Source organism: Pipistrellus kuhlii, unplaced genomic scaffold, assembly GCF_014108245.1.
Source record: "Pipistrellus kuhlii isolate mPipKuh1 unplaced genomic scaffold, mPipKuh1.p scaffold_m20_p_53, whole genome shotgun sequence".
NCBI lineage: Eukaryota > Metazoa > Chordata > Mammalia > Chiroptera > Vespertilionidae > Pipistrellus > Pipistrellus kuhlii.
Window position 1 is genome coordinate 1,489,351 of NW_023425555.1, and position 20,885 is coordinate 1,510,235.

The 20,885-nt window shown below is 50.1% G+C and overlaps 1 protein-coding gene across 9 annotated transcripts in view; it reads right to left on the reverse strand.

Moving 5' to 3' along the window:
- Nucleotides 1-1,620: 1,620 nt before the first annotated feature.
- The window catches only part of ODF2 (outer dense fiber of sperm tails 2), a 31,497-nt gene continuing 12,232 nt past the window's right edge, over nucleotides 1,621-20,885 (reverse strand). For 8 of the 9 annotated variants that reach the window (XM_036416117.2, XM_036416115.2, XM_036416114.2 and 5 more), the window contains 14 exons: nucleotides 20,231-20,362; nucleotides 17,972-18,043; nucleotides 15,079-15,150; nucleotides 14,844-14,960; nucleotides 13,994-14,179; nucleotides 13,431-13,540; nucleotides 11,676-11,811; nucleotides 9,113-9,223; nucleotides 8,866-8,970; nucleotides 7,910-8,068; nucleotides 6,594-6,694; nucleotides 4,617-4,779; nucleotides 3,512-3,637; nucleotides 1,621-2,553 (listed from right to left, as the gene is read on the reverse strand). In XM_036416117.2, the coding sequence (XP_036272010.1) occupies nucleotides 2,365-2,553; nucleotides 3,512-3,637; nucleotides 4,617-4,779; nucleotides 6,594-6,694; nucleotides 7,910-8,068; nucleotides 8,866-8,970; nucleotides 9,113-9,223; nucleotides 11,676-11,811; nucleotides 13,431-13,540; nucleotides 13,994-14,179; nucleotides 14,844-14,960; nucleotides 15,079-15,150; nucleotides 17,972-18,043; nucleotides 20,231-20,362 (1,779 nt within the window). In that variant the 3' untranslated portion in view covers nucleotides 1,621-2,364. Of the gene's footprint in view, nucleotides 2,554-3,511; nucleotides 3,638-4,616; nucleotides 4,780-6,593; nucleotides 6,695-7,744; nucleotides 8,069-8,865; nucleotides 8,971-9,112; nucleotides 9,224-11,675; nucleotides 11,812-13,430; nucleotides 13,541-13,993; nucleotides 14,180-14,843; nucleotides 14,961-15,078; nucleotides 15,151-17,971; nucleotides 18,044-20,230; nucleotides 20,363-20,885 lie in introns of those variants that run through there. The other variant, XM_036416125.1, reaches the window with a different exon arrangement.

Consider the following 20,885-nt stretch of genomic DNA (forward strand, 5'->3'; position numbering starts at 1 on the left):
TCAAATGATGGGAGAGAATCAGTCTGCCTCCTGCATGCCCCCCACTGAGATGGAGAGGGGTGGGAGGTATGTGCCCTGACTGGGTTCTGTGTCCTCATGACTCATGGACAGGCCCTCAACCACTGAACAGCACTGGCCAGGCCGGGTCCTTTAACTTTAGACTCTCCTTTTTCCTGTCTCATGGGATTAGTCTGGGATAGAAGGCTTCTCTCTGGAGTTTGAAGCAATGTAAAATAAACATTTTTCATTTTTTTTGCAAACTCTGGACAAAGAAAAACATTATTTTTTAGTGCGTTGTCCAGGAATCGAACCCGAACAAACATTGTTGGGAGAGGTGTTTCCCACTCCAGAGTTATAAATACCAGTGCCCTGCTCTGAGGTGTTGTTAGTTTGATGAAAATAAGAATGAATTATATAAGTAGGTATATACATTGGTATGAGTTTGCCAACTGTCCTTTCTAGGGAAGGTCTTTCATATATTGTCCATATAAGTTCAAGTCCATTTGTAGTTTTTTGTGTTCAAAATTTTTTAAATTTTTTTTATTGTCTAAAGTTTTATATGTCTTTTTCCTCAATTGACCCCCCCCCCCCCAAGTCCATTTGTTAAGGGTGTGAAAACAGGCTTGCTTTGTGGCAATGGTGGCTAGTAGTTGTTTTGTCGGAACTTCCTTGGCACAATTAACAGCTGGAAACGACAGATGTCACCAAAATTTGGGAGTTTTCTGGTCATGAAATCCAGATGCCGGAGTGTGGGCACTGCCTTGGGGGCCAGAGGGGAATTCTCTGGAGTTCTGGACTTGGGTCACAGTGGCTGAGAGAGAACAAGACTGGGTCACCCAGAAGCTTAATGCCAGCTGGAATGAGCAGGTTAAAGCTCAGCACTGTACCAGATTTGTTCTCTCCAAAGAATTGGTTGCCCTGGCTGGTGTGGCTCAGTCAGTTGGAGCATCGTCCTGTACACCCAAAGGTGACAGCTTCAACTGCCAGGCAGGGAACACGAACCCAGCTTGTGGGTTCGGATCCCGGGCCAGGGTGGTGTGGGAGGCAACTGACCAATGTTTGATGTCTCTCTCTCTCTCAATTTAAAAACTTTTTTGTTGTTCTTATTAATCCTCACCCAAGGATATTTTTTCATTGTTATTTAGAGAGGGAAGGAGGGGGAGAGACAGAAAAACATCGATGAGAGAGAAACATCAATTGTTTGCTTCCTGCACGTGTCCTGACTGGGGTCTGGGATGAGCCTGCAACCAACGTATGTGCCCTTGACTGGAATCGAACCCAAGACCCTTCAGTCTGAGGGCCAATACTCTAACCACTGGGTAAGGCTGTTGTTCTTTCTTTTAAAATACAGGAAAAATGTGGACAGAACAAAAATAGCCAATACAGCATTCAGAAACCAATTAACATTTTAAAAACAGAATATAAACACACAACTCATTTTCTCCCTCCTAACAGCTAGTGATCTGCACCCCAACAGTGAGCAATGCCTCCATCATTTCACAAAAAGCTCCACAGAAGAATCTATCGGGCCACAATGAAATGAGAAATCTAATGTTCCAGGTATCAAAGACTATAAAAATATTCACTGGCTCCCATGAAGCATTATACTCAATCATTTTGAGAAGAGGGACAGAGTGGGTAAAGGAAATCACCCATGGAGTCTTAAATATCAATTATAAAAGCTTTTTGTAAAGCAACACAAATATTTCAAGGATAAATGCATTCCATAGATACAAACCTGGCAAAGAGAAACAAAAATTAATTATCTTGGGATTACGCTTTTAAAAGGCCAACGGGACAGGAGCCCTGAGGATCTCCTGCGAAGTGCGTGGGCAAGTGGCCTGAAGGGAACTGATGTGAATGGTCTCCAGGGGGCATGGGGAACCCCGCACCTGAAATAAGGAAAAGAGGAAGTGAATATGCCCACAGCCCGGGAGGGGTGGCAAGGACCTCTACAGCTCCTGCTGGCTCGGGTCCGAGAATTCCCTTAAAAAATATAATTCTAGAAAGAGGGCTGTGGGGGACTGGTGGGAAAAGTCCAGCCCAGACATTCTCTCAGGAAAGGAACGAGCCAAGTCATGGTGAGTTAAAATCTGGATCCCTCATAGTAGGGGAGTAAGGCCTGGCAAGGTATTTAAAAACATTCTTCAGGCGATTCTGGTGGAGAGGAGAGAACTAAGTGGCTCCACCGCTCCGTGCCCTGCTGCTTAGGGGCTTTCATGGAGCCAGCGGCGAAGGACAGGACCCTAAACACGCACTTCAGCTCTGGGAGAGGGGAAAACCAACGGGCTTTCCAGGTATGGCTTGGCAACGTGTCCGTTCCCATGGCATGGGTCCGGGCTCCTGGCCCGGGACAGGCGAGCCTCAGACGGGAGGAGACCTGGAGCGGATGGGAGAGCTGGTCAGGTAGGTGGTGTAGGGACTGTCCCCGAACACGTTGGCATAGGACGACTTGAGGAACTGCACGTAGTTCTGCATGCTGCGGTTGGTGCTCTCCGACTGGTCCAGGCGGTCCTTCAGGTCCTGCAGCCGGCTCTGGTAGCGGCGCTCCGCCTGCGAGGACAGCGCGGGTCAGTATGTGAGGTGCCCAGCACAGATAGGCCCAGTGCAACCAGGGGCTCTCTTAGTGTGGCCAGGGGCTGATGGGGAGGAGGATTGGGGAGTGACTGCTAATGGGTATAGAGTCCCTTTTTAAAAATATACTAAACTTGTTGCCGAAACCGGTTTGGCTCAGTAGTAGAGCGTCGGTCTGCGGACTGAAAGGTCCCAGGTTCAATTCCGGTCAGGGGTGTGTATAATACATTGGTTGCGGGCACATCCCTGGTAGGGGGTGTGCATGAGGCAGCTGGTCGATGTTTCTCTCTCATCAACGTTTCTAGCTCTCTAGCTCTCTCCCTTCCTCTCTGTAAAAAATCAATAAAATATATTAAAAATAAAAAAATAAAAAATAAAAATAAAAATATACTAAACTTGTACAACTCTGACTATACTGAAAACAACTGAATGATGCAGTTTAAGTTTGTATAAAAGTGATTATCATGGTATGTAAAATGATATCTTAAAGCCTTTAATAGAATTTGGCTCAGTGGATAGAGCAACAGCCTGTGGACTAAAGGGTCTCAGGTTCCATTCTGGCCAAGGGAACATGCCTGGGTTGCAGGCTCCATCCCCAGGAGGGGGTGTGCAAGTGCAGCTGATCAATGATTCTCTCTCATCATTGATGTTTCTATCTCTTTCTCCCTCTCTCTCCCTCTCTGAAGTCAATAAGTTAAAAAATAAAAATTAAAAAATAGAATTATTTTAAAAAACAAATAAATAAAATGAAAAGGATCTGCCTGGGGTTATCCTTCGGGGATGAGGAAGTGATCAGAGAAAAACTAAACCATGACCTTTTCATAAAATAGCAAAACACCTTGCCCTGCGAGTCCCAGGAGGCCAAAAGTTCCATCCGCTCCCATCTTCTCTGCCCTCTGCCCTCTGCCCTCTGCCCTGTGCCCCCAGCCCGACTCACATCGTCTCGGCTCCGCCGCAGCTGGGTGAGCTCCGTCTTGGTCCTGCTCAGCTGCGTCTCGAGGTCCAGGATTTTGTTCTGGGCCGCCCGCTCCTTGGAGGCCGCATGCTCCTTGGTCTGCTCCACCTGCCGGAGGGTGGAGGCGCCCCCTGGGTGAGCACCCAGCCTCTCCCCTCTCCCCTCTCCGTCTCCAGGGCCACACAGCACATCACCACGGGAGTTCTTCGGGGCCTCGGGGAGGGAGCTAACCATGGGAGCACCTCAGCATCGTCTTTACTGCCCTTTCCCAGCACCCCTGAGTCACCACCACCTACGATGTGACAAGCCTGAGCCCCAGGCGGGCAACAATTAAATGAGTAATCCTGAGTCAGGTGTCAATCCTTCCCAATAATGGCTCATTGGATCCTTCTGGTGAATTCACGAGGCAGGTACTCCTCTAGGCCAGGCATCTTCAAACTGCGGCCCGCAGAGGAGTCTGATCCGGCCCGCCAGGTTTTTTGGGCAGTGAGCGCAGCCGAGGTGTTACAGTAGGAATTAGTAGTTCATATAGTCCGGCCCTCCAGCTCTCTGAGGGACCGTGATCTGGCCCCCACTTTAAAAAGTTTGAGGACGCCTGCTAGGCTAAGGTGACCAGACATCCCGATTTTTAACAATTTGTCCCGCGTCCCGCGGTGTTTTAAAAAAGTCAGGATTTTTGCAGAAGCCGGTTTGGCTCAGTGGTAGAGCGTTGGTCTGCGGACTGAAGGGTCCCAGGTTGGATTCCAGTCAAGGGCGTGTACATTGGTTGCGGGCTCATCCCTGGTAGGGAGTGTGCAAGAGGCAGCAGGTCGATGTTTCACTCATTGATGTTTCTAACTTTCTACCTCTCTCCCTTCCTCTCTGTAAAAAATCAATAAAATATATTTTTTTTAAAAGAAGGGAAAAAAAGTCCCGATTTTTGTAAAACGCCGAGGCACAACTTGTTAAAAATCGGGACTGTCCCGCCAAAAGCGGGATGTCTGGTCACCTTACTCTAGGCCCGTTTTTAGATGGGAAAATACGCTCAGAGAGATTATATGGTTTGGCCAAGATCACGGAGTCGGTGAGTAATGGACTTGTCACTCACCTGCCTCCTAGCGTCTTCAATGGCGCTCTCCAGCTGCCTCGCCAGGGACCCACACTCCCGTGTTTTCTCCTCCAGCCGCAGCTGGGACTGGTGGATTGCCTCCTCCCTCTTGGCAATCACCTGTAGGAACTCGATATTCTGGGCATTGGTCGCCTCCAGTTTCCTAGGTGAAAGCACTCAGTCAGACCCTGCTCATGCCCACTCCTGCTCTGCTCCACCCTGCCGGGGGCTGCACCCACCCGGACCAGGGCTTTCGCACTCAGGCAATCTCCGAGGAGCCACGGGGATAAACCAGAGGAACCTGCTGAGCAGCCAGGTGGCAAGGAATGGCAGCGGGAGCACTGGCTGGAGAACGGGGTGAAGAGCAGGAGAAGGAAGCAGTGACCGCGGTTGTGCTAAGTGTGCACATCTCCATGTAATAAATATAGCAACGGGCAGCTCGGGAAGCTGGGATCCCTTACCCTCCCCCGCTTTCAGATGAAGAAACTCAGCCTCAGATGTGAAGTCATTGGCCCAGTGTCAGCACAACTCATGCCCTCACTCCTGTTCCCTGCTGCCTCCTGCAGCAAAGGGACTTCAGCCGGACCACTCATAACTCGCGTGACCAGCCGTGGGCAGCAGTGACCATCCCGATATGCAAGCGCAGTCGCCACTGCACTTCCGGAACACGCTCCCTGTAAGGAGCTCTGCGGGTCCTGCCGAGGTCGGCTGGCTGGCATCGCAGAGAGGTGGGGCCCGAGACCAGCTGGTTCAAGTTTCTACCTCCCAGGGCCGCAGGCCTTTCAGCTCCGAAACAAAGGCTCAAGCCCTCATTTCCCAGTCGCTAGACGCTCTGGAGGAAGGCAGGAGGCTAAGCGGCAGCTTTGCCAGGCACCAGCTGAGTGACCTTGGGCAAGTCACTGAACCTCCCCCGGAGCGCAGTTCCCGCATTTAAACTGGGATGATGCCAACTACACCCTATCTGTACTGTACATCTGTGTGCCAGGTGATGTGCCGAGCCCTTTGAAGCTTATCTCATTGAAGACTCACAACAACCCCATGTACTACACTATTTTCCCTACCTTGATCCCTTTCTCAAGAGTAGTAATCAGCCCTAACTGGTGTAGCTCAGTGGATAGAGCATCAGCCTGTGGACTGAAAGGTCCCGGGTTCGATTCCAGTCAAGAGCATGTACCCTGGTTGCGGGCACATCCCCAGTAGGGGGTGTGCAGGAGGCAGCTGATCAATGTTTCTCTCTCATCAATGTTTCTAATTCTCTATCCCTCTCCTTTCCTCTCCTTTCCTCTCTTAAAAAAAAATCAATAAAATAGATTTAAAAAAGAAAGATAAGTAAATCAGAGGTTCAAAAGGATTAAATAATGGACCCAAGGCCAGGGCTTCCGATTACTAAAGGTGTAGTATTCGCCAAAACCGGTTTGGCTCAGTGGATAGAGCGTCGGTCTGCAGACTGAAGGGTCAAAGGTTTGATTCCGGTCAAGGGCGTGTACATTGGTTGCAGACACATCCCCGGTAGGGGGTGTGCAGGAGGCAGCTTGTCGATGTTTCTTTCTCATCGATGTTTCTAGCTCTCTGTCCCTCTTTTTCTCCCTTCCTCTCTGTGAAAAATCAATAAAATATATTTAAAAAAATAAAGGTGTAGTATTCATCCTACGTCCATAAGGGAAGAGTGAGAGTGCTTCTGGGAAGGGTGATGGGGAGCACAGAGCAGAATGGGGAGGAAACGCCCTGCGGGTTTGCTTGGACCAAGTGTGCCTGGCAGTGGTCCTGCGGGCGGTCTGATGTTGACCACACTGCTCTGGAGCATCACCCGGCAGGAGAGCAGCTTCCTCTCTCCCCCGATGCTTACCACTGCGCTCCCAGCAGCTTCTCCTCTGAGGTCTGCCTAGTACCTTCCAGCACACTAAGCCCAAAGCAGCTAAGCGGCTGAAAGTCTCAGGTCCTAGGAAGAGGACAGAGTTGGAACCGAGTGCCTCTAACCTCTCCAGTTCATCCACCTTCAGACTCAGCTGTTTATTTTCCTTCTGGGAAGCCTGGTGTTTCTCTCTCGCCATCTCCAGCTTGTCCCCCTGATGCTCGATCTAAAATGACAGGAACAGACTGGTTTACGAGAGAACTTCTGGTGCGGCCCTCGCTTCTCCTGCGACCTGTTATCCACACCCAGGAGGGGCATGCTGCCCTCAGCAGGCATCCAAGTCTCAACACCTAACCTGGAGGAGAGAGGAGAGCAGGGACAGGTTAGGCCCAGCTTGCCCACACCCAGAGCCAGGTTTGATCCTGCAGAGCCACGTCGACGCTTTCTTGATCGGGAGACCGTTCAGCGGGCTCCGGGGCAGACAGGAGAAGGCGGAAGCAGAGGGCAGGCCCACACGACACACCAGGGAGCCTTGTACCCATTATTTGCCAGTGTGCTGACTGCATTCCCCCCTTCATTGGGGCCAAGTGCGGGCAAGGCAAAAGGAAAGCTATCAGTTCTTTCAGGCTGGCAAGTGCAAGAAGTTATCCAGAGGGACGCTCTCCAGACCTCAGGTATCTGGGCTGCAAGGCCCCAAGATGCTCAGGTCCAAGATAATGAGGTAATTGAGACACGGGCTTGGGAACCAGACCGAGCTGGCTGGGTCCCAATCCCTGTTGATTAAAGATGGGCTCTGTGACCTCAGGAAGCTCCTGCTCCCTCTCTGCCCTGGGCTGCTTTCTGTAAAATGGGCGATCAACCTTACAAAGCCCTAGGAGGAGGAGAGGATGGTGGAGCACAGGGCATGTGCTCTAGCGCTGGTAGCTATTATTACTGCAATGAAGCAGGGCCAGAGAGGGAAAGGCTTGCCGAGGTCACACCGCAGAGGAGAGGCATCGGAGCATGGCTCCCGGTACCCAGAGGGCACTGCTTCTGGGCGGAAGGAGCCTCTTTCAGGACAGACTCTCAGGCAATGGCTCTGCCGAGTAGGGAAGCAGCTGAAGCAGGAAAGTGGGGAAAGGACCCCGCGCTCGGTGCCTGTGGGCGGAGGCTGAGGACAGCAGCAGAGTGGGAAGGGCAGGGGCAGTGCTGGGGGAGGGGTGACAGCAGGAGGGCCCAGCAGCGCCAGGGAGTGACGGCTCCTATGACTAGAATCACTTGGTGCGAACACGAAGCATTTGGCACACCAGACTTTTATTTCACAGCACTGATGATAGCTCTCTTTTCAGAAACGGCAGCCAAGAAAAAAGAAGTGGTCCTCCCATGGGGGGCGTGCAGCTCATCTTGGTAAGCGGGCCCCTGCTCGGGCCAGTTCGTGGGACCCTTTCTGCCAGTCCCTTACCCGGCTGCGCAGATCTGAGATGATGGCTGAGAGGTCGATGTTCTTCCTCTCGTAGCCCTGCAGCTGGTCTTGGCACTCTGCAAGCTTAGACTCGGTGATCTTGAGGATGTCAGGCAGCTGCTGCAGGTCAGCCAGCTGGGACTGGAATTGCCTACGTGCCTGGGGTGGGGGAGGTAAAGCCCACTGTTGGGAAGGGCCCAGCTGCTGAAGGGTAAGAGTGCAGCCTGCCCTCCCGCAGGCCACTGAGGGTGTCCAGTCACCATCAAATGCCACCACCAGCACCCAGGCACTGTGCTAAGAGCTCTATGAATTGCTCGTTTAATTCATACAACCTGTGAAGGAGGTGCTTTCCCCATATGTGGACCTTAAGGATGAAAGGCTCATTTGCCAATGGTCACTGAGCAAGAGCCAAGACTAAAGCTTAGTTTAGCTCCCAAGCCCCTAGAAAGGCGACCACAAAGCTACAGGCAGAGGGAAGGGAAAGAACTGTCTCAGCCCCCCTGCATTAATTCACAGGGAGACTGAGGACTAGAGAAGGCGGTGACCTGCCCCCGGTTATGCAACAAGTCCGTGGCCGAGCCTGGACTCGGCCAATCTCTGAGGTTACTATTAAAATGATTGTTTGCTTCTAGACAGCCAAGCCAGCTCTAGACGGATAAGGCTCTTTGGGGAACAGGGTAGGAGGCACAAAACAAAGACAACATGCAGAACGAAACAGGCATGCCTAAGACACGGCGTATCTCTGGATTTGAAGGAAGTTGGAGAATGAAAAGAACCAGGAGGGAGAAGGAGCTGAAGAAACATAAGTGAGGAGAGATAATGTAGGGAAGGCCAGCCCAGCAATAAGAAATTTTGTTCATCTTTGTTGTCCACACCAGGGAAGAGCAAAGGCCAAGAGAGACAGACTGATGGACACAGAGCTGAGTGAGGAAGAAAGCAAGGAAGGGGAGCAGTACCGCTTCAATCTCTTTGTTCATCTCATCTTTAAGGATCTTGTTCTCTTTGTCGCAGCGTTCCAGCTGGGCAGCTACCTCATCGGCCTCTAATCTGGTCTTCAGCACCTAGGGACCGACAAAGCATCAGGCGGGCTTGGGCAGAGCCAAGTTCTGATGGAAAAAACCTCCCACACCGAACGCCTCCTGGGCAACCCCCAGCAGCTGAGAGGTGCTGCCCGTACAGGGCAGGGGCACTTGAGAGACCCACCTGACTCTTATAGCTGTCAATCATCCCCTCATAATTCTTAGCCGATGCCTTCAGCTGCTGGACCTCGAGGTGCGCTTGGTTGAGTTTGTCCTCCATTGGAGCGAAGCTAGCCTGGAAGAGATAGGTGGCCATGTGAGTAACTAGCAAGGTCCAAACAGGTAACCATCTCACCTTCAGCTCCTCCTCCCAGGGGCCAGCAGAGGGAAGCCCCTTCTATTCAAACCCACATCAGAGAGCACCAGGGCAAGAGTCCTAGGGTGTTCAACTCAAGTGAATATAGAGACAAATAAGGGACACGTGTTTTCTTGTTCTCATTCCAAAAGCAATAATAAACAGTAAAGAAAATGGAGATAAGACCAAGAAAAAAACGAATCAGGATGCAGGGTACCTTGGTTTATGACTGTATGTTAACAGTTGGGTAGCAGTTTTAATTTTCAACAAGAATGGGACTACACCAGTGGTCGGCAAACCGTGGCTCACAAGCCACATGCGGCTCTTTGGTCCCTTGAGTGTGGCTCTTCCACAAAATACCATAGCCTGGCTGAGACTATTTTGAAGTAGTGGCGTTAGAAGAAGTTTAAGTTTAAAAAATTTGGCTCTCAAAAGAAATTTCAATCGTCGTACTGTTGATATTTGGCTCTGTTGACTAATGAGTTTGCCAACCAATGGACTATACCATACTTATTGCTTTGCAATGTACTTTTTAAACAATTATGTTATGAACTAGTTCTGAGGTCAATAAATGTCCTGCAACCCAAATACTCACCTTAGCAGATGGGACAAAACAAATCATGTATCTCAATATAATAAAATAATAAGCAGTCATTAGAAGAAATCAAGCTTTAAAAAAAAAGACCTAAAAAGACATCCATGAGATATTGTTGATTGAGGAAAGCAGGCTGCAAAATAATGCATGAATGGGTGTGCATGTGTTTGAATATGTATGTTAGTATGTGGGGGAGGGGCCGTGGAAAAATACACATCCACAGTTAACAGAGACCTTTACTTCTTATATCACGTTTCTGTAATGTTACATTTTTAGTATGATTTAGTAGATTTTACTTTACTATCCTATCTAATAAAAGAGTAATATGCAAAATTAACAATCACTCCACTACACCCACAAGCCATGCTCACCAGCCAATCAGGAGCAAGTATGCAAATTAACCCAACCAAGATGGCTGTGGCCATGGAGCTAGCAGGAGGCTTGGGTTTCCCTGGCAATGGAGGAAGCCAAGCTTTCCAAACACACTGGCTGGCCCAAGCCTCTACTCAAGGCTACAAAGTTTCAATTATTGAAGATAAATAAATTCCAGATACCAGGACCTCCGCTTGGGTTGCTGGGGGGTGTGGCTGGTTTGCAAACCACCATAGGCCCACCACCCAGGCTGCCCATGCCCCAAGGGAACCCCCACCCTGATCCGAGACACCCTTCAGGGCAAACCAGCTGGCCCCCACACCAGGTCTCTATCCTATCTAATAAAAGAGTAATATGCAAATTGACCATCATTCCAACACACAAGATGGCTGCCCCCATGTGGACACAAGATGGCTACCACAAGATGGCCAGCAGGGGAGGGCAGTTGAGAGGGACCAGGCCTGCAAGGGAGGGCAGTTGGGGACAATCAAGCCTGCAGAGGAGGGCAGTTAGGGGTGACCAGGCTTGTAGGGAAGGGCAGTTAGGGGCAAACAAGCTGGCAGGGGAGCAGTTAGGCATCCATCAGGCTGGCAGTGGAGTGGCTAGGGGTGATCAGACTGGCAGGCAGAAGCAGTTAGGGGCAATCAGGAAAGCAGGCAGGTGAGCAGTTGGGAGCCAGCAGTCCTGGATTATGAGAGAGATGTCCGACTGCCCATTTAGATCGGGTCTAAACTGGCTGAGTGTCATGTTGGGCATTTTACACGCATCACCACATTCTCACAAGGATTTCATCTCCTCCCACTAAGGAACTGCAGCAACCAAGGATGAGATGTCTCAGCCAGGTCCCGGAGCTAGTAAGAAGCAGAGGCTGGACTTGCATCTGGGTAGTAGGTCTTAATTTAAGTCTCTCAGACATTGCTTTTACTTTTTTTAAAAATTGATTTCAGAGAGGAAAGGAGAGGGAGAGAGATATATAAACATCAATGATGAGAATCACTGATCGCCTGCCTCCTGCACACCCCCTACTGAGGATCGAGCCCTAACACAGACATGTACCCTTGACCGGAATCGAACAGGGTACCCTTCAGTCTGCAGGCTGATGCTCTATCCACTGAACTAAACTGGTTAGGGCCTAAAGTTGTTTTTTGTTTCGAGGTCACCCCAACCTAAATTAATAACTGTTAAAAATATAATTGTGTTTTATAAGTTAGCTAATTTAGAGCTCCAGAGGGTCTTCTCATCTTAATTTTGTTTTCCTGCCTCTATGTGGAAAAGCCAGTTTCACTGGTTAAAAGTGTGGCCATTCATCCCTCTGCTCCTCCAGGCCCTGTGAGACTGCCACGGTCCTCTCCGGAGACCAACCAGGCACCACAGCCATCAGCCCCTCTGCCATTCCCCATCTGCCAGCCCAGCTCTCTCACAGACCTTCAGCCTCTCGTTCTCTAGTTTAAATGCAGAATACTCGGCAGTCTGTCGGTGTAGTCTCTCCACCAGGCTGTCCCGGTCTTCCCGCATCTTCTCCTCCAAGGTTTGCTGCTGGTTCACGAGATCTGTCACTCGGCTGGAAGGTCACAGAGTGAAAGCAGACAGGGAGAATCAATGGCACAGCTTCTGAGAAGCCCAGGTCTTTGTGTGGAGTGGAGTCAAGTGTTCCTATCCAGGCCATGTCCCACCTTTTGGCCCCTGCCTGCTCCCCAATATCCACTCTGAGAAGCAGCTGATGTCCTGCCCTGGCAGTGCTGCTTATGGCATTCCCCTGGATCCCACTCTGATAACAACCTTTGAGATTTGTCTCCCATACCAACCCCTCAAAAAGCCTTCTCCATCCTGGCTTCCCACGAGGCTGAGACACTTCCTGAAGTCAAGGACCAGAGACTTGATCCTGTCCCAGCTCCCACAGCATCCCGTGTCTCCCAGCCAATCAGGCCTTAACGTCAGGACAGAACTCCTGGCTTGGTGGGCAGGGATACCACACCCTAGGCCCGCCTATCCCTCAGGCACACATCACACAGGTTCAGTGTCTCCCAGGCAAGGACAGGTGTCCTGTTGGCTTGTTCACGTGTGAACATTCACCTAGCTCAGCAGGCATGGCAATGGATGTATATGAAACAGGGAAAGAAGTCAACTCGGCAGGCAGCTGCCCGCCTGTGCTCTAGCCCTTTGCCTTCCCCTGTCACTGAGCAGGGCAGGCATCCCACCCTCAGAGCAGCACTGGCGTTCACAGATGCTCCTTGGCCATCCTGACCACAGACCCGATACAGAACCTTTCTATGCTGTCCGCTCTCAGTATCGATCAATTATGGTTCGGTCAGCACTGACTGGGCCCAAGCAAACACATCATGTTGTTTTACCTGGCAAACTCCTACTCACCCTTAAAACCTAGCTCAGACTCCCTTCCTCAGGGCATCTCTCCCCTGGACCATACAGCCTTCTATCTTAAGATCTGTTTTCTCCCATTAGATGGAGACCTTTCTGAGGGCAGCGCTTGGCATAGGGGCTGGCACATAGCAGGTTCTCAAGATATGTTCGCTAAGTTGAGTTGAAGACAACAGAAGACACTTCCTCAGGGAAGACTTTGCTGACCTGGGGACCAAGTCAGTCCCCTGTGGCCAGGTCTTGGCAGCCCCATCGCCTCCATTTGAACACAGTCTGTAACCTCAATGAGAGCAGAGCAGCATTTGTTGTTTTTACTGCTGTGACCCTAAAGGCCAGCACATAGCCTGGGATACAGGAGATGCTCAATATTTTTAACGGAGTGAACACGTGAACATAGCTGACACTGAGAATGACTGAATAGTCACTGGAGAGTACACAGCCCATAACTCCGATGTAATGACTGGCTGGCAAAACAGTAGAGACATAAGGATTGCCAACCATCCCACCCCCAAGAGCAGGAGTGAGGTGCCCAGGGGCCAGTGCCCATTTCCTGTGGTGTGCAGATCTGCAGAAGCTTGGCCTGCTTGGGACAGGACCATGGGTACCGGGCCTGGAGCCAGGATCTGGAGTCCAACTAGAAAGCCCACATCTCAGTGCTGCCCACATCTCAGTCCAGTGCAGCCCTTGACCGGAGGAGACCAGATGGCAGCCATATGAGTGACGTGACTGCCTCGGGTCGCCAGGCTCCTCCCGCCTCCCTCAGTAGGCCCGCGTGCCCTCTGCCCTCTCCCAACACAGACATACTCATTCAGGACAATAATTTCCAGCTCGAGGTCCCCCTTGTCTTTCACAACTTGGTTGTAGCGGCTCCTCCATGACTCCAGAGTGGATAAAGCTTCAGCAACATAAAGATCCTAGGGACACGGGACAGCACGGCCCATCAGCCTGGTGTCAGTGTTGAGGCCACGGGAGCTGGGGCTGGGTCACCCTGGCCAGCCCCAACCCTCCCTCCTGCAAGCCCTCTCTAGAGAGCACTGGGAGTGACAGGGGAGGCCAATTGATGCTTTTAGATTTCCAACAGTCACAGGCACCCTGTTTGCAAATCCTTCTTAATCACCATTCCTACCCACATCGAAGGCTGAATTGTCCAGTCATCTCCAGCCAGCCTTCCTTTATCTCCCTTTACCCACTTAATCCCCCTCTACCTCTCCACCAGCTGTCCATCCAATCAGCCAGTGCGTTTCCCCTCGGTTCACCCACCAGCCACCTCTCCAGCGTGTCCTCCTCCATCCACCACACCACCTGCATCAGCCGCCATCACTGCCCACCCCCTCCGCCTCCAGCAGCTCCTCCGGGAGGCCTGTTACCTTGTCCGCAAGTTGCACGTGCAGCTGCTCAGCATACTCCTCGCTCTTCTCAGCTCGTTCCTTCTGGGCTCGGATGGCCTTCTTTAAAGACTCTTTGTCTCGATCTCCCTTTTGCTTCAATTCCTTCAACTGCTCCATGATGGCCTCCACTTCTGCTTTGTGCTGGTTTCCACTGCGTTCCAGGTTCTGGGAGGGGAGGAGAGGGGGAGGTCCGGGGAGCAGAGCGAAAGGAAAGCGAGGAAGTGAGGAAGTGAGGGAGAGAGTCAAAGGGAGAGAGGGAGAAAGGGGACCGGTGAAAAGGGAGAATGGGGGAGAGGGGGGAAGAATGAGTTACAAACTGGGGTGTGTGTGTGTGTGTTAGGGCTCCCCTAACATAGACTGGAGACAAGGGCCCTTCCCAAGCTCGCCACAGCACCTCCCTGGATCACTGAACCCATCAGGTCTTATGTCATAACTCTTCTGGAACCTTCCCTTGAACTCCCAGCATAGTCGGAGATCTCCCTGATACTCAGCAGGGCTGTGACTTTAGCGAGTCCCCATTCACAGATGCCATCAGCATCTGAGACCATCCTTCCTCCCCATGGGTAGTTAGGAGAACCGAGGGCCCAAGGGATGAAGTGATTGGCTTGGGAGCATGAAAATCAACCCAGTCACTGCTGGGAAGGACACTCAAGACCCCCAGGTCCACTGCTCTGGCCACTGTCCCAGAGTCTCCCTGAAGCACAAGTGCTTTGGTAGCAGCTGCCCCAAAACCTTCCTGAGTGTGATAGGCGTGGCCAGACAACCGCCCTTGAACTGCCAAGCGCCTGCCCCCAATTCCCTCCCCACCCCTGCTGGGGCTAGCAGGTACCTTGATCTGCATACACAGGCGACTGTTCTCTGCCTCTTTGCACCGAAGCTGTGCCTGCAAATGCCCACGCATGGACTCCATGGACTTGGAGAGCTCAGATGCTGTCTTTGCTTGAGCCTTTGGACAGATGGAGAAAGACAGAGCCAGAATTTGAACCCAGGCCTCCAATTCTAGAGCGCACCGTATCCACCGAGCTCTATGGCCAGGAAGAGGGAGCAGCCGTTGGGGATGGTACCTTCTCACATTGTATTTCCTGGAGGAGCTCTTCCACCTCCTTGTCCTTGTCTTGCAGCAATAACAGCAGCCGCTGGAGAGAACACACAGGCATGAGCTCCGTGGGAAGGGCGAGGCGGCCCAGCCCAGAGAAGAGACACACTCCACGGTGTGCCTGGCCACCAGGGCCCAAGGACCCAAATATATTGGCCCATGTCATAGGGACCCTGGTGGGAAGCACCTAACATCTGTATAAACATTTAGGATGATACACATGCATTTATTAACTTAAAATAAAGTAACATTGTGGAAAACACTGAAAAACACACAAAAATGCTAAAGAACCCTATTCTCCCCAACCCAGACATTAAAGAAATTATATGCCCCCTAGCCGGTTTGGTTCAGTGGATCAAGCATCGGCCTGCGGACTAGTAACAGTTGCCAACCGTGACCCTTGGGCAACTGATAAGGTTGGCTATCGCTGGACTAAAGGGTCCCAGGTTCGATTCTGACCAAGGATATATGCCCAGGTTGTGGGCTTGATCCCTTCCAGCAGGGGGCGTGCAGGAGGCAGCCAACAAATGATTCTCTCTCATCATTGATGTTTCTATCTCTATTTCTCCCTTCCTCTCTAAAATCAATTAAAAAATAAAAAGTTGCCAAAGCCGGTTTGGCTCAGTGGTAGAGCATCGGTCTGTGGACTGAAAGATCCCAGGTTTGATTCCGGTCAAGGGCATGTACATTGGTTGCAGGCACATCCCCAGGAGGGGGCGTGCAAGAGGCAGCTGGTCGATGTTTCTCTCTCATCGACGTTTCTAGCTCTCTATCCCTCTCTCCTCCTCTCTGTAAAAAATCAATAAAATATATTTAAAAAAATAAAATAAATAAATAAATAAATAAAAAGTTACAATATATACTCTCGGGTTTCGGTACCAAAAAACAAAACAAAACAAAAACAATAACAAAAAAGAAGTTACATGCTTTGCCCTGGCTGGTGGAGCTCAGTGGTAGAGATCACCCACATACTGAAAGATCCCAGGTTCAATTCCTGGTCAAGGGCACGTACCTGGGCTGCAGGTTCGATTCCTGGCTCCCAGTTGGTTTTGTTTTTAATATATTTTATTGATTTTTTACAGAGAGGAAGGGAGAGAGATAGACTTAGAAACATCGAGGAGAGAGAAACATTGACCAGCTGCCTCCTGCACACTCCCTACTGGGACTCTTGACTGGAATCGAACCTGGGACCTTTCAGTCCCCTGGTTCCCAGTTGGGGTGCATGTGGGAAGTAACCAATCAATGTGTCTCACATCAATGTTTCCCTCCTGAACCCTACCTTTCTCCTTCCACTCTCTCTAAAAACCAGTGGAAAAAAAATATCTTCAGATGAGGATTCACAACAAAAAAGCTACATGCTTCTTCTGTTCAGTAAATTACACTCCCATGCTACCATAATGTGATTGAATCTCACACACAGCTTTTGAAACAGCAGCTTCATGTTCCAAGTTACTAATGTATCACTATTTGACCAGGCTTGTCCAGCTGGCAATGCAGGTCTAGGCCAAAGCATCACTGCTGAACTCAGGGATGGTCAGTGAGGCATTGAGGGCCAAGGCCATACCTGGGAAGCATGCTGGGCACTAATATAGCAAAGGCTCCAGAAGGTTCCAGAGCTAAGAAACCTGCTGCACTTTTTGTTCCAGCCACTTGGCAGTTTCTCATAAATCTGGTTCTGAGTCACTCCCCACTTTTGTTTTGTAAATAAAACAGTTATTTCAATTTTAAGAGAACAATTTCACTATAACTAGTAAAAGTCACCCATTTAACATTTTGAGGAACCTAGGGTTCCATGGAGTAAATTCTGGAACATGCTGCCCCAGAAGGCGTTCCTAGAATTGGAATTGTTGAGTCAAAAAGTCTATACCTGCCCAGCCGAGTGGCTCAGGGGTTAAGCGTCTACCTATGAACCAGGAGGTCACGGTTCAATTCCCGGTCAGGGCACAGGCCCAGTTTGCAGGCTCAATCCCTAGTGGGCATGCGGGAGGCAGCTGATCCTTGTTTCTGTCATCCATGTTTCTATTTCTCCGTTTTTCCCTCTCCCTTCCTCTCACTCTAAAAATCAATAAAGACATGTTTATTTTTTTAAAAAGTCTGTACCTTTTGATGGCTTCTCCCTCCCTCCCCAGGGAAACAAAAGAAGGCAGGGCTCAGGGTAGAAGGAGCAGAAGCCTGGGCAGTGGAATGTTCTGAGAAAGAAGGCGCCAAGGTGGCGGTGCTATTAGCTCCCGGAAGGTCTAGGAAAGAGGCCGCCAAATAAGAGACTACGTGGCGCTGCTTTTGCCCTCTAGGGAAGAATGGACCATGCCTGGCAGCGTGGAAACACTGAAGTACAGTCACAGTGAAAGAAGGGGAGGAGGGCTGTGTTAGCTCAGTGTAAGGTCAGAGAAAGGGTCTTGGAGATACAGGTTCAGGTGGGAAGCGCAGGATGAGCTGCTGCTGCTGCTCGTAGATCCCTTGGTTGCAAGTTTGGTGGGGACCCTTAGAGGTTAGGAGAGCAAAGTAACATGCACACCTGAGAGGGAAGAAAGGTGTGGTGTGATCCAGACAGAGCCCATCCCTTTGGATGGCTTTTAATCCGTAACACAAATAGGGAAGTTTAGGTGCCAGACAGTCATGATTTGTCATTCCCTCCTCACCACCAGCTCTCAGGTTGGTGTCCCGCTTGGTGGCTCAAACTCTCAACTCATCAACTAGATAAGCCCAGGGGAACAGGTAGAACAGGGGACATCAGCCCATTACACAGACCATGAAACTAAGACCCAGAGGAAGGTCAGAGCAGGCTGCAGCTTTCCTGCCTCCATTCAGCACCGGCAGCTCTGTCGAGGCGACCACTAGAGCAGCAGGGGCGCTTGACGTACCGCTTTCTCGGAGTCTGCCTCCGCCAGCCGTTTCAGAAGTGTCCCTTGTTGCTCCATCAGCCTTCCGGAATCCTTCCAGGGAAGGCAAAGGGAAAGCCAAGTCATTAAGCGATAAACCCAGGTGGCTTACTTCTATTGATTCTTTCTCTTTTCCAAAATCACACTTCCAGTTATTAAGGTAATGAATTCTTCCTCATTATGAAATATTAGTGAGCAGATAAAGCTCATCCCCCTCACTGTTAATAGTGTCTCGCCCATCCTTCCTCTATGCATTTGTTTAAGGACACGTAGAGATATATTATCTTTTGGGGAGTAGAAAGAGATTCGTGTGTAAGTTTACCAAATTGTTATTATACTGTTTTTTTTTGTGCTACAACTTGATTTTTTAAAATAGTTTTATTAAGATATCAATTCAGATACCATACAAGTCACTCAATTTAAAATGTACAATTCAATGGTTTTTGGTACAATTCATATTAATTTTTTTTAACGCGGTAAAATACTTATAACACACACTGTGCCATGTTAGCTATTAAGTCTAAAACTCTGTGGCACACAGAACATTCTGAGGCAATCCGCACTACCATCTAGTTCCGGAACAGGCGCATCACGCCAAACGGAGAGCCTGGACCGGTTAGGCCGTCAGCCTCCATTTCCCCTCCCGCCACCTCTCACCGGCTCTCTGTCTCTCACGTGCCGCTGCTTTATTTTTAACCGCTCCCCATAACCTCTGGTGATAAGGTTGCTCACAGGTTTTGCAACTAAAATAGACACCACGGTATGAATGGGGGACGAGGGGGGGGGGGGGGGAGAATGGTAAGATATGTACAGATAATAATTTAATAAAAAGTAAAATAAAATAGCCGAAACCGGTTTGGCTCAGTGGATAGAGCATCAACCTAGGGACTGAAGGGACATGGGTTCAATTCCGGTCAAGGGCATGTACCTTGGTTGCGGGCATATCCCCAGTGGGGGGTGTGCAAGAGGCAGCTGATCGATGACTCTCATCGATGTTTCTAACTCTCTATCTCTCCCTTCCTCTCTGTAGAAAATCAATAAAACATATTTAAAAAAATAAATAAAATAAAATAGACACCACGGGGCATGTACCAACAGGAGGCTTTCTTGCCACAAATCAGAGGTAAAAACCACCGGGAACACGGAGCTAGAAATAAAGGTTATTACGCTTTCAAGAAAAAAATTTTGCTATAACTAGTACCATTCATAGAAATATAGTCTAGAAACTCTTAAGCCCACGAGGATAGTGTACACTGGGTTCTCAAATAACACCACCTGTGACAGCAAAGATCTGAAAGTAGGTCTCCACCAACAGAAGAATGGAAACACAAAGGGTGGTATTGTCATAAGATAGGACATAGCAGTGAAAATTAATGACCGTAAGCACAAGGATAAAAACGGGTGAATCTCATAAAAATATTGAGTGAGACAAGCAAGTTCAACAGAATGTGTGGAATAATACCATGTATGTAAAGTTTGAAAACATGCTCAACAATACTAGCTGTTGCTTAAAGATACATACTTAAATGAGAAAACTATCAGATTTGAGATAAAAAAGCTTCAGGAAGGAAGATGAGGGGTTACTGTCAAAGGAGACACAGAGAGACTTAATGATGTGGAGGAGGTTTTGTTTGGAATGCTGAACACATTATTACTCATTTTACACATTCATTTTAAAAAGTAAAAACGAGAAGTTGACAATATCGGGACAAAAAGACAGTCAACTAAGAAAAGGCTCATCATTTCAACGCTAGGGGTTTTGAGACCTTCGGTAACCCTTGGTTTGACCCAAACAGGAAGATGGGTGTTTATAGCTGTCAGTCTTTTATATAACATGAAGCACATTCCACTGACCATCTTTTAAGAGATGAAGTGATAGCACACAATGTGTGTCCGCCAGCCGTTAGTCTTTCCTCTCCTTCCTCAAAGCACAGGTCTAGTCCTCTCCCGTTTTGCTGCACGAGCTCTGAAACAGGCTCAACTCCTCCCCGACTCCCCCTGCCCTCCTCCTGACTCCCAGGTCCTTCCTGTGCAGCCCAGCCCGGCGCCCACGTCTACCAGGGGCGGACACTCAATGTGAGGGATTTGGTCAAATCTTCCCACAGCCCTCTCAGGCCAGTCACCAGCAGTATTATTTGTTCACAGACGATGAGACTGAGGCTCAGAGAGGATGGGCACGGGGCGCTGGAGGGACGGATCGGAGTCAGGCGCCCCCGGCTGGGGCTGGGGCCGGGAGCTCACCTCTTTAGAGTGCTGATCCTTCAGAAGGTCTCGAAGGGTGCGGTTGGTCTCCTCAAATGTGCTTAGCTTCTGCAGGAGAAGTTCCTTCTGCCTCGTCAGGGTGTTGATGTCCGTGCAGGTCATTTGTTTTTCCTGGAAGACAGCAATAAGTCTTACATGGTACAGGGAGAGAAGGGAGGAGCTGGCAGAGGCAGGCCACACCAGGACTTAAGAGGTACGGGTGCCGGGAAACCCAGCAAAGAGCTGGGCTGTGTACGGGGCCAGGGTGGTGAGGACAGCTTCCTGGAGGTCCGAGACCTGGAAGGATGGGCAGGATCTGAGCCTGCTCGTGGCCACAGTGGGGAAAGCCTGGGTGGGTGAGTGCAGTCAGGGCAAACGTCTAGGAGGAAGCACAGGACACCACCTGGCGGCTGATACTGTACTTGCAGGAATCAGATGGTGGAGTGATTCCCAAGAGACCCATGATGAGATCTCCTCAGAGGCCCTGGCCACCAGAAGTCATCCTTGAGGGTCTGGCCCTGGCCCTCTGAGTGGGGGATGGGAGCTGAGTTCAAGGTGCCCTTCCCCCGCCTAGAGATGTCACAAAGCCAGCCTGATGACTGCGTAGAGCCCCCACCCTAGCTTGTGGCTGCCCCTCCTCTGGGCCCAGCCGCAG